The sequence below is a fragment of the Ambystoma mexicanum genome, chromosome 8, assembly GCF_040938575.1.
Source record: "Ambystoma mexicanum isolate Mex_15411 chromosome 8, UKY_AmexF1_1, whole genome shotgun sequence".
NCBI classification, from domain to species: Eukaryota; Metazoa; Chordata; class Amphibia; order Caudata; family Ambystomatidae; genus Ambystoma; species Ambystoma mexicanum.
The window spans coordinates 1529656205-1529669938 of record NC_090929.1 but is presented as its reverse complement, the minus strand read 5'-3'; the positions used below and the strand labels follow the sequence as shown (position 1 = coordinate 1529669938).

Below are 13734 nucleotides of genomic sequence, written 5' to 3'. Positions count from 1 at the left end.
AACTAAAATGTTCCAGGAACCCTAGTAGATAAAGCGTCTTCTGTAGCAGACATGAGACCAAACAGAAGATAGAAAGAGGTCCTCCAAAGTCACATTGTGCAGGGATAAAAAAAAGGTTTAGCTTCCATTCCATTTCATTCCTCTCCAGAAATGAAATTATGGAGCAGATTGAACATGTGACCTACACTTTAGATGCAGAGAATTTTACAGTTAAAAGCCACATGCTCACAATGTAGGCTGCTCAAATATTGGATGGAATATTGTTTTTAGAGCATTTGTGAAGTATTGAAAAACATACACCTGCACTTAAATTCTGAACGACTTGTCTCTATTGAGCTCAGCAAAACTACTTCACTTGACAGGGCAGTGACTCTGGGGGCAGGTTGCCAACTCGAACCAGTGGAGATTGGATCAAATGGTGATATGCGGATGATACCCTAGTCACTTGGTGACAGGGCTGTGGACAATCAAATTATTTTACCACAGGGCTCACACAAGTGTTGTGCTCTGGCCCACCCAATCGACCCACCAGGGCAAGCCAGCCCTCGATCTGATCTGAACCTGTGAGAAAAGTGATGACCAAGGCTGCCCAGCAGATCCTTATGTTAGGGTATGTGTCTCCATGTTTTAAGAGAGACAGGGAAATAAGGCATACTGCTACCTGCCCACAGCATGCTAATAATGAACTGATCAACAGTGAAGGTTTGCGCACCCTGGAAACACTTCAGCTCCCACCCTATGAAGGCAGCAAGGTAGCTTCGTCGAAGATAAGAACAGCAAATCTAAGTTCCAAGATGGTGGAGGGGCATGATGTCATTTGGTCTAAGCCCCCGAGCCCAAATCAGCCCCAGATGTGCTCAAGGAAGTTAGCCAATGCCAGCCTTCACTTAACAGACACGCATAGGTGCAGACTACGAAAGTAAGGCCCACCCTGGGAGAGAGGGCTACACAGTATAAATGTAGCCGACCCTACTAACTGAATGTAGGTTGCAGGAGGCACAGCATTGGAGGAGGCCGGACACATGAGAACCACGGAAGAAACAGATGCTGGATAAACAGAAGAGGCTGGAGGAGTGATGCCAGTGGGGAGCAAGAAAATGTGTACACAAATGCAGTGGTAACATTAGCAAGGAAGAGGACACTGAAGCAAGTGGTGGTAAAAGGAGAGATATGGAAGGATGTGCTAACACCGGGATGGGGGAGTGAACAGAAAGAGGTTATGGCAGCATGGGAGATCAGGAAGGAGGTGATCACATCAACAGGGTAAAGTAAACTGAAGGAGGTTGCATTAGCAGTGAGGTCCCAGGAAGAGATAGCAACAAAAAGAGTCAAAAGTGGACATACATAGGAGGTGGTAACAACAGGAGCCGAAAAGGGATAGGAGTTGATCGTGTTAAAGTGTCTAGTAGTGTAGGAAGCAACATATTCAGATCCCCTGTGTAGACAGGAGGTGTTAGGAGGGAGCACCCCTTAAGCAGACATGGGAAGGTAGAACCCAGAGAGACAGGGCTGCTGTTTTACACTTGGTCTGGGAGAGTAAAAAGAAAATGTCACACCGGGTGGGGAGAGTGATAGAGATTTTGCAAGAGGGAAACAAAGAAGAGTAAAGACTGAGCAAGAGAGTGAGGATGTCCAGGGCGGGCTGTAGATAGGACCAGATTGTGGGAGTAGGAATGAGAGGTGATACAGAGGTTACGAGAGTGGATGGGAAAAATGTAGATCCTCTGCTTCCTCTCGTAAATGATAGTGCGGCAGTGCGGTAATGTGGCGGTAAAAGAGTTTTACTGCCGTTATTTACTGTACTACTGTATTTGCAATGAGGCCCATAGTGAACGAGAAACCATTAAATGCACACCCATAAAGCATATGAAGAACATGTATGCACTAGTTTTAGGATGACATTATGGGCTAACAGCATCAACATAGACTTGCAGCAGAAGCGTCCTGAGATCACTCAAAGAAAAATGTTAACTTAGGAAAGTAAATGTCATTTTTCAGACTACCCCTGAATAGAACATTTAAATATATATTTTCTGGAAATCACTAAACCATACTTTATTCACAAACATATGTCCAGGAGAAACCATGGCTATTTGTGATTTTAGCAGAAGCCTACAATCATAGGGATTTGTTCAGATTTATTACAAACACGTTCCTATTCATTAACATGTTTAATTAACAATCTACTCGTGTAATAATCAGCAGCTGAAATTAATGAAATTAATCAATGAAAGTAGGCTGGTATTAATTACACACAAAATTGTTCAGCTAATTAGAATGCACAAATTAATCATCCACACACTATAGTCTTATTGAGTAGAACTCTCGGTTAAGCAGCAGTACATTTTACAGCATTAAATGGTGATGTCATTACTCACTGGGTTGTAATTTAGGGCTTTTCAATGGACGGTGTACATTTGAAAACGTCAGAAGGTGAGTTCACTTAAGACGGAAGTACTTGACACAGGTTTGTTCATTATTTAGACTATAAGTTAACATTCATTACCATTTTCTCAAGTGTGTATTAATCGGTCAATGTATCTACTTTAAGGTGGCGATGGGATTTTCTTCCAGTCATCACTGCTATCAAAGGCATTATGGGGCGGTGCACTGCATTTTACTTTTTACATGGCCACTGTGTCATTTTGATAAGGGTCAATTCTAAAGCAAGGCGTAATAGGCAGCAGCTAAGGGCACAACAGGGAAGGGTGGGGGCAGATCGGCCCTTCAAAGCAGCCAACATAGTTTCTAGCTGAGCGAGGAGGTTTCACAATGTCACTTCAACTCGGGCATACAATAACTCCTCTGACACTGGAAGAGGATGTGTTTTTCACAGTTCTACCGTCTAAAAATAATACAACATTCATATCTTGTAGTGATGTTCTAATAGTTATAATAGATACTGGGATAATGAAGTGCACAGTCAGAGACAGGCGTTCGAGAGCTGTACTTTGAATGCGCACATGGGGTTATGGACATCTAACTATCAGCACATGATATTCTGTCCATGCAAATATCGAAGATGTGGCATATCCCATAAGAGTCAACATTGCTACGACCGTGTCATCGGAACACTGTAGTGGAAAAAAACAACAAAAAAAACGAGTTATGCATGAGTAAGCCATCTACCTTTAAAACCTTTACATTAAGCAACTGTGTACTCTTTGTATTCAATTGTTGATCTCTCTTTCACCAGCCTACACTAAGGAAGTATTTAGAGTCACCTGAAGTAACAATGTCTCTAGTTAAGGTAATTAGGTGTCCTGGCCGGGTTGTCCATAAATCAGGCGCACTCCAGAGCTCTTCCAGCTGATATTGCTTTTGTTCTTCAGGAATAGTTAAGGAGACAGTATCTTTCGCTCCTTGGATACATTTTTTCAACCCAAGGGAAGGGAAATGCATAGAAGCAAATGAGTAGCTAAATCCTATTAGGGGGACTGATGGGTTTTCAAGCCATGAGTCTGAATCCATTAAGGGCACCATTGTAATGACGAGTCCAGCCTCATTCACTGCAGTTCCAAGGGGCGTCAGTCCCCACGGTGTCAGTCTGGGGCAAAAAGAAAGCATGAAGGCAGTGTATCCGAGAAGAAAGAAGCAATGTTTTCTTAACCATGGATACCTGGCTGCAGGAGATCAATGAGTTAGTAGTGTGCTTCCATTGACTAATATATGCCCTGCTTCCAGGTTGCATTCAGTCGTCCCATACTACACATGTTCAACAAGCCCAAGCCTTTGACTATGAGAAAATCAAAAAATGAAAAAGTGTATCATGCAAAAAAGGCCCAGGGTGCCGAGGCCTACTGGGAAATCTGCAGAGTTTCCTAGAGGTCAGTCCACCCATGATTGAGTTCATCATTGCAAATCAGCCCCTTCCCTTGTGGGTGAGGTACTACATTCTCACTGAAGACTCGCAAAGAAATGTCTTAGGCGCAAATTAAACTTGATGCCATTAGTTTGACAGAGAGGGATGCTTTCAACAGATGTCTTTGTCGAATGATTAGCCAATGCGGGAAAATCACATTTTAGAAAATCAGAATCAGTAAATCAGCAAATCCAGAATGTATCATAACTTTAGTGTCCTCTTTTCACAGCCTTCGTCTTCTTTATCGCTGTCTCACAGCAATGTGGACAACATGATGCTAACTTACTGCCACAGCAGACCAGAGATCTCAGGGCAAGCAAGTTAACAAGTGGCTTTAGAAATAAAATGTAAACCCCATTGTTGACAGGTGAAGTCATGGCTTAGCTGAATGTATTGAAAAATACACTTCTCCAACGCATATAATAGGGTTGGAGGTTGCAATAGGTATCTGTTTGTTGTTAGTCCTTTCCACAAGGACCAGGTTGCTCTTATAGAGAGTTTTCAGCATAAGTGGCTTCACAGTTTTCCATTCTTTATTAAAATGTATCTGAAAAAGTGCCCATACATTTGGTACTGCTTATACCACAGTAATAACCCATATAGACGAGTGTTTTTTTTGCTGACATCTCTTAGTTTTCTCCAGCCCATGGGCATGTGAGCATCTCCTTATCCAGAGAGATGCTGACACACTCAGCGTGTAGCATTTCAGAAGTGAGTGCATCTGCCTTGCGACATGCTTGTTCTCGTCACCTGGGTCTACCACTTCACCTAGAGGGCTTCAGTCCGGCTCCCAAGGCTTCTGTATCTCAGCAGCCATTTCTGTCCACCAACTGGGGCATTTCCTGCCCCAATGCCACTACACTCTTCTCCCTCTGCTTCTGGGTCATTGTGGCAGCCTATGAAATATGTGTTTACAGCAAAACAAATGAGGTGATGGCTGAAAGGTTTAGAATTCATCTTAACCTATGGATTCGCTATGGGGCGACACCCCAGACTATCAATCTTCAGTCTACCAATCCCTTACTGAAAGGGGAAAGTCCATACACAAATCAGGCTTGGTCCCTTCCCTAAAGGTTACAAACATTCAGCCCTGCAGCCAGCCTACTCCTTACGGGCCGTGCCATGCTACCTGCCCTTCTTTTACGTATCGTTGACCGGAGGCCACTGCTGACACATGTGGCTGCCTCCCTTTCCTCCCTCTTTTTTCACTCACCATTTACAGGGGTTATTTCCTTCATTGTTGCCTTCTGCTCTGCTAGCAGATGCTCCAGACCTATGCAGCCCTCCATCTTGCTCTGACTTTAGGTCTGCTTGTTCTAAGCTCAACAGTCTTTCCGGCCTTCTACACCCGTTTGGAACTACTCCTCCAAGTTACAATACCTCATAGGCCTAGCTCATGAATGTTTGTATACTTCTGTTTGCAAGTATTCAGACTACAAATACGGTGTCAGTCTGGGGGATTTTCTGTGGTCTTTTCACATCGCTCTCTGTTCCAGCCAAAATGACCCCTTAGTCAAGGCCTGCAAAGAGTTGTCAGCAGGAGGAAATTCTCCACTTCCAAGTTAGTGGTGCTGCCCATCAGAACTGCACAGGTAGGTTAGCATTGGGGCATACACGTTCCTCTAGAGTTGGAGTGGGCAGGAGGTTTGTGCCACCCAATCAGACCCCATTTAAAGTGTGTTTAAAGTAATTCTCTGCCCCAGGAACTTGCTGATATCTCTTCTGCTTTCCTAGGTTTTCCTGCTGTTTTCTGCCTGATGCATCGCCAGTACAAAGGCATTCAAGTCAGAGTACATTCCTCCTTTTAATACATTGGAGTGTGATTCTAAGGTTGGTCTGCAATGTTGTAGCATTTTTTCTGTGCAACTTTTCTGAGCTAATTTCTTGCAATACCTGTCCATAAACCAATGTTAAGCCTGCTAGGACACTGTCTTCAGGTACTACTCAGATGGCAATATGCCAAATTGTGTTTATTTTTGGAGTGCATATTTACTATAAATTTTTCCATGTGAATATGTCACTTGAAAGCGGTCGTCAGGAAGGCCTCTGTGCTTTCTGAAGTCATCCTCCACGACTTTTGACCTGGTGTTTTCCCTACTGGGCTAGTTTTCACCAGTGCTCTTAGTGACCCAGGAAGAATTACATATATACAATTAAACCTTATACACTATAGAATGTTATCGTTACATCAACAAACATAATTTGTTGATAGATTACAATGTAGGTCATCACATTTCCCTTCTAAAAACATCTCCAAGAGGTGTACTATCTCCAAACCCTCGCACATAAAATAAAATGTATATTATTTCAAAAGCGTATCATGACTAAAAATAAACTTAATGTGGACCATCCAAACAAGGGACAAAAAAATAAAAAAAATAAAAATCTGAACTGATGAGCTCTTATTATTTTGGGGGGAGATATATGAAAGGTACGATTTTAACACGATTCACAATTTGGACTTTGGGATGCTATGCGCCTTCGGCAGGATCCAGATGTCATTAGGGACTCCATCTTTCTGGGGATCCTTTAAATGTTTTGCAACACACATTCTGGAGTTTCCGGTCACCTCTCATATTTTTTCCAGAGCTTTCAATCAATTGCCCGTCTTCTCTTAAGCAGGAGAACTCGTTGCTAAATACTGAGCTATGTTATGTTGCTCAGGGTTGAGGAAGGGTCGGTTCATGTGCTCGGTCCATGCCTGTTAATATTGTTGAGACATAGGACTTATTTCTTGCCGCCTTTGATGTTTATTTGTTCTACAGGGACTCACCTGCTACTAACATAGGCAGCCTAAAGCTGCCAGTTGGGTGTTTTCATTTGCATCCAATTCTCTACTGCAGCTGTATTTTCCCTCTCAGTAACACATGCGAGGAGGTAACCTAACATTAACCAAGGTTTGGCAACTTATTGTCCCTGCTTTTTTAAGGACACCCCACCAGGCTTCTTCCATACAATAACTAAGGGCATTATGTTCTGATGGCAGTCACATTCCTCTAAAATGTATTTAGTAGCAGTTGCCGTGCTTCAATCCGCTATGTAATGTTAGTTACTGTAGGAATATGAAGGCAAACTGTGTCTATTATCCCGCAGAGATGTATAGACACTGCCTGCACCACCGTACCACTTTCCCTATTGTGCCACCCATTGCCTAAGGGTGAAACTGTGACGTTGATAAGGATTTCTTAATTCTACGGCACAGGACAGTCATTGGTCAGCTCCTCCGCCCACGTGTTCATTCTGAGAGGAGTGTAAATGTGTTCAGTGTCTAAGCACGAGACAACAGTACAATTAAAATACTTAATTATTAGAAGTAAGAGTAAACCTGCCTGGTAGATGTAGAAGGGATGAGTGCAAAAGCGGTTCACTGTAAGCAGCATATTTTAAGTTGTAACTGTAATTGGTTATTTATAACACCCTGAATACCCAAATGTTTCTCAGAAAGGACCCCGGGATCGAGCCTGTGTTGATCAGCGTTGTTTTAGAACGTTGCCTCTGAGCTATCCTCCTGTGACTGATATGTTATGACGTCCATTCAGAATACAGATCGACAAATATCGGCAAAGAGACAGGTGGAGATATACATGGCTTGCAGTGATGTGAAATTCAAATACCTATTCTCCCAGTTTCCCTGCATTCTATCACTCTTCTCTTTTCCTTCTCTTTTCGTCCCCTTCTCTTTCCTACTATTATATTGAACCAACTGATTGTAGCAATTCTCACAGGAAATACCATTGGTTAACAAGTAAGCAATAAGCCCCGACCCGCGGGGCATTACCGAGTCAGAAGTCTTCCCAGTGCGTTCACTCCTGAAAAAGGAGAAATAAGAACGTGAGTGCGGTGATTGTTTGCAGGGGAGTAGGGAGGGGGAAAAAACATGTACTTGAATCCCTGGCGGGGGAGGATGTCAGCCTCTAGGTGTGTGGAGTCTCAAGCAGGGATGGCCCCGTGTCGAGCCTCCTCATTGGCTGAGGGGATGTCATGCCCCCCACTGGAAACAATGGCAAGGAATCACAGCTGAGGGATTCCCGGTCGGGTAAAGCCCCGGCAAGGGCCAATCAGAATGTTTTTAACATTCTGATTGACCGTCGCCAGGTACTAATGTTCAATACAGACTTAAAATCTCAGTGCAAATATATATTGGTTGTACATTGTTCCTTCAACTAAATAAATACCTGTTTGGTTATGTACTTCAATGTTGTTTTTCTCAGTGGGGAGGGGGTAGATGTACAAATGTAAGAGGCTGTGAGGGGTTGAGGAACGGGAAAGGGTGGGGTTGGTTGGTTGAGGGGTATGGAGGTACCCCTCCATTGAAATAAAAAAGGCAGAAGGAAAACGAAGAGAACACAGGAATTTAACCACCTAGAACCATATTGGTGATTAGTGTATTGCATTTTGAAATATAAAAAAAAGAACCTCACTTGAATGAAGAGACGAACTGCATAATGTTTCATCCAAGTATACGTGTTTTGATACTTGCGTGCATCAGTGAAACATGTCAGAGCACAGAGAGAATGTAGATATGTTGGCGGTGTGGTGTGAAACTAACCATCACAATGGGCCTCATTACGACCCAGGCGGTAAGTTACCGCCTGGGTCGTACCTTTACCACCATGGCGTAAACTACGTTTACGCCATGGTGGTTGGCGGACTTACCACCCCATTCCGAGGTTGGCGGGGCGGTAAGTCCCCAATCCCCATTTACCCTTCCCCATTCCCATTTTTGCCCCATAGGGCATAATGGGAGTGGGGAAGGCGTTAATTACGCCACCGTAAATAACGGTGGCGTAATTAACATCAAGGTCCCTTAGCGCCATGGATTTTAACACCTGCTAAAAGCAGGTGTTAAAACCTCCATGGCGCTAAGGGACCTCGGAATCAGGCGGTAAGGGTCGGCGCTGTTTACGCCGCCGTAAACCCCTTACCGCCTGAGTCGTAATGAGGCCCAATGTTTGCTGTATCTGATCATGTCTTGCTCACAATATTGCTAAACACTTCATAGTTTAATCTTACGTATCACTTTGCAAAGACCCGAGCTCAGGATGCAAAGACTGGCTGTTTTAGAGATATCTGTGGTTCTGAGCACTGAATCCACCACATCAGAACTGTGACATCAACTCCAGCTGTGCAACACTGCAACATGACTACCGTGGACGCACATCAATCCCAGTTTCTGCCAGAACTGACCCCTCTGTGTTATGTTGCATTGCAGTGCATACAAATCCCACCATGCAAAAGAGAGACGCGTGAGGCATATTGTGCCACCCATTTGTGGATTCCTTGGAAAGAGATGTGCATTAATGGTGGTGTCCCTGCAATAATGCACGCATAACAGCATACACAGAGAGTGACGAATAAAAACACCAACGAATAAACACAGGGATCTTGGTGCTTTATAGAGCAGACGTGTTGCTTTGCACAAATGTTCTTGATTAAAAGCCAGTATCCATGGTTTAAGTGCCGGATCTAGTACACATCGACACCCGTTGGCCATCAAGGGGTCCCAATAGAAAGTGGCACCACATTGGCTCTATCAAGGCTCCCCAAAAAAGTAAATGAGGCCCAAATGCTAGGGAACCGGGTGGTAACAAGTCAGTTTCACCAGAGCTGCAAAATCCTCTCAAAGACTCTGGATGCTTGTGACTCCCTAAGGGACCACCCTTTTCCTCCTAAACTCGAGAGGATAAGAAAGTGCGCTGAAGGATGAGCACAGCCGAGATGAACATCCTTCATCTTCCTGGGTAATTAAAATGTAAATCTGAAATCAAACGAATGTCGTAAAATGCAATGCATGCCTCCCGCCCGAGGCGGCCTTATTAATGTTAAGGTTGAACACTCACGTCCATCAGAGCTCCGCGCCTCCATGTGCACAAGGTCAGGCTCCTTGTCTAGTCCCAGGACAGACCTGGAGAGAAGAGAGAGGAAGAGACAGGAGAGCCAATGAGGGGAAGCACAGAGTTGCCAGGGTTGATACAGCGAATCACAATGTTTCCTCCGAGAGATTCTAGTGATAGGGATATTTGCCTCAGAATAAGAATCTAACTCTGTAATAAAGTGCATTTATAATGCATTAATGCGTGTTTAATTCATATGTGACAAAAAAAGAAACAACTGTTTAAAAATGAGCAAATAATTACTAATGTTGTGAAGCATACACATAGCAACTGGCTCTGGGGCTCATTGTGTGCAGAATGAGCACAGTAATTCAGCAGAGGTAAAGTGGAATGCCACACGGTTGTATCAAGGCGTGGCCATACTGCTGATCCCTTGAATAATCTTGTTTCCATGTATAGTATGTTCAGCTCAGCATAGCACACAATTGGTGTCACCTGCACGTTTTTATACATGATTTAACAGACACAAAGGAAGGGGATCCATAGAGGGGCCTCAACCTATTTAAGAGGACACCACAATGTGGGATTCAATCTTTAATATCACTCAATTCGCCAGAGCCAGTCATGATAAGTATGCTACATAAGAATTGGTAATTAGTTGTGGCTTTTCAATTTTCGAAAGGTGCCCTCTCTTAAATAGCGTATTTCAGAATGATTTCCATCACAGAATACAGAATAACCACCATATCAATAAACATTCTAAAACACGTGTAGCGAAATCCTAGAGCTTTCGTAACTTCTAAGCTTAGGCAAATTATCACACGTGTTAAATAAATTGTTCATAATATCAAAGGATATATACAAATAATCAGGTTTGTAATTTAAAACATGTTAATTTGGTAATCCGAGCTGTCATAATATATGAAGCAATCACACAAACCACATCTATCCTTGTAGAATCTCGACCATAATTCCTGAGTATCCGTAACAACCAGCGTCTTCTTGGATATGTTAAGAGAGGACACCGACATAAAATAACTGTTTGTCATCTTCTAAATTATGGAGGGACATTATACATTGAGGAGCTCATTTTATTTAAATTAGTATTTTAGTGGTCTAGAGCTTTTAAATATACGCTTCAATTTAAGTTGGTCCCTGCTACCAAATGTTCAAAATGTTCACTGCGGGCTGCAAATGTAAAGGGTAAAGGACGGCATACACGTGTTTATGCCACCTTTTGCCCTTCACATTTCTATTCCGCAGTAAAAAGTGAGTAAATGCTACCTGGCATGCTGGCAGGCAGCCTTTGCTTTTGTTTGTGAGCACTGCCTGCCATGCTCGCATGACAGGCAGCACTCAAAATAGAAATTAGACCCTCCCCGCCATGCAAGCATGTCATGGAGGGTTTTAATTTCGACTGGTTACACTCCTGACCATACGCGCATCAGAAGGAGTGTCACCAATTGAAATGAAACACTCCCCAGATGTTCTTAATTGTAATTGTACATGCTGCCCGACAGGCAGCATGTATAATGAAGACCTATGTGGTCGGCCTTCTTTATCCTGGATCTCCAGCATTTGTGCCGGCATACAAATCCATGCTGGTGCAGATGCTGGAGCCTTTGTATGGCGAAGAATGGCTGAAACCACCACCATACAAATGCTTGAAAATAGTGTGTGACATGAAAGAAAGGTGCTAAAGGCTTTTTTTTAGATCTTTCATTCATGTTCTGCCCCCAACAAACATGAGCTTTTGAGTGGTAGACTGAAGCTTTCCATATTTAGTCAAACTTGCCAGTATTTATAGGCGAAATTTCAATTAATGGTATTTTTTTAATAAAGAAAAAGGTTTCACTTGGGATAATTAAGATTCCATACTAAAATCGTGTTACGGTTAAAATATAATATTCAAACAGGAAATTGCCACAACCTGTGTCTAATGTATTTTCAATAGCCCGATTCATAAATGATGTTTTCACCTTTTGAGTATGGGAATATTGCTGGGCCTTACTGCTAAGAACACATCTCCAAACAGTGAGATTGGTGTTTCCAGGTGGTGCATATTTAGTCTTATTTAACATCTATCTGATGACAACAACCGCCAATCTTGATTATTCATCTCTAAGTAAAATTGAAACATGACACAAAACTATACATTTGTGGTATAACTCTGATGGACGCACCATTATGGTTTCCGTGGCGGACTTCAACATACAGTTTGAGCCTTCAATAGCTCACCCAGGCATGAATATGATCTGACTTGAGCTGTTCACACCCAGGACCTTAATCATGATGTGGCCATTGATTTAGTCAGGAGTAAGTCAGGGATGATGATTAAATGATATAACCTGAATGATGATGTGGCCATGGATTTAGGAAGGAGTAAGTCAAGGAAGATGATTAAATGATATAACCTGAATGATGATGTGGCCATGGATTTAGGCAGGAGTAAATCAGGGATGATAATTAAATGGTATAACCTGAATGATGATGTGGCCATGGATTTAGTCAGGAGTAAATGAGGAATGATGATCGAATGGTATAACCTGAATTTAGATACATGTCTCGCAAAAATCGATAGATTGCTAAATGCAAGCATCATAAGCAGGATCCAATTAAGGTTCAGTTCGACTAAGACGGCACAGATATTTAAAGTTGACTTATGAAGGCTCTAAATGCTGGTCCAACAGGAAACAAACAGGTGCTAGCAAAAAATAGAGCCGAATAAAAACAATGCATTAGCAAAAACTAAAAGGAGACCACGGACTGCGCCTGGAGGAAGCGTCGACAAGCTTTCAATGACAAGAATGTTCTAAATTGTTTCAAATTGTTCCAAATTGTTGTTACGACTTTGTTTAGTTAGATACTCATCAGTAAACGGTTCTTACAGTTTTGTTGCCTATGTATTATACATTCATTGATGCGTTGTGTGGGATGTATTTACCCATGCATCCGAGCCCTACCTCAAAACTGTGCAGTACTGGCATTGAAAACATCATAATGGCCAGAGCTCCCCAGAAAATGCACAGGAAAATCCCATTTTGCCTATATTGTTCAGAGGGGCAATGCTGGTTGCCAAAAGCAAACCCATAACTGTTGGGAATTCATTTTTCTTGAATGTCAAATATGGCAAAATCATGGGCACAGAATTACTTTACTGCAGAAACACACCAATGCCATGTCCTGAACATGGACAATATACTCCATGCAATATCACTTGCTGAAATGAATCAATCTAAAAAAAAATCCCAAGGATGGATGCAGTAACCACAAAATCCTGAGGGTGGCGCTGGTGGTCTAAACTTTGACAGGAGAGCTGTCTTGCAAAGCTGTCTAGTGCAAAGAAAGGGGTCTCATTTCATCAAAAGTTCAAAGGGGTTGCCTGTCCTGAGAACTCTTGACACTTCAGAACCCAACACAAGAAGCCAGGAAATCACAGGGTTCTGTTAATTAAATGCAAAGTGGCTCCCTGGCCTCCTGATCTCAGCTTCCCAGAGACCACACAATGGCCCCTTTCCTCTGAAAGGAATATGTTGATTTTGACTGTTTAATGTCAACAAAGGCCTGCCTGCCAGAGGACACGTGACTGACCCACCCAAGTCTTGGAGGCGGACTCCAACACTCTGAGGACTGAATTGAAAGCAAAATATATATTTTACAAAAACACTGATAACTCTTTGTAATCAAATGACAGAAATGTATAACTTTGAGAGACTTAATTTAAAAAATGTACCTTTAATTCAAGCCCAAACTCCAAATTGTGGGATATTCTGGGACAAAACCCTTCTGTTTATTAATATTACAGACTCCCTGTTTCAGCTAGACAAACGAAAATGCATTGGTATGTGGGTAGATATGTGAGGAACAGTTGTATAAAATTTAATGAAGATCCAATGTTGTTTAGCACATTAAAAAGTGCCAAAAGTTGCCATTTTTGAATGCAAGCTCTTAGAAACAGCAGATTTGGGACAGAGTATACCTCATGTGATATGTGACATGGGTATGTAATTTCAAACAACTGTGTAACTGTGAAATATG

The 13734-nt window shown here is 42.5% G+C and overlaps 1 protein-coding gene across 1 annotated transcript in view; it reads right to left on the bottom strand.

The window, feature by feature from the left end:
• The window catches only part of SORCS3 (sortilin related VPS10 domain containing receptor 3), a 3021596-nt gene that overhangs the window by 1016948 nt on the left and 1990914 nt on the right, over positions 1-13734 (bottom strand). Inside the window, exon 6 of the mRNA XM_069611752.1 lies at positions 9703-9767. Within this exon, the coding sequence (XP_069467853.1) occupies positions 9703-9767 (65 nt within the window). The remainder of the gene's footprint in view (positions 1-9702; positions 9768-13734) is intronic.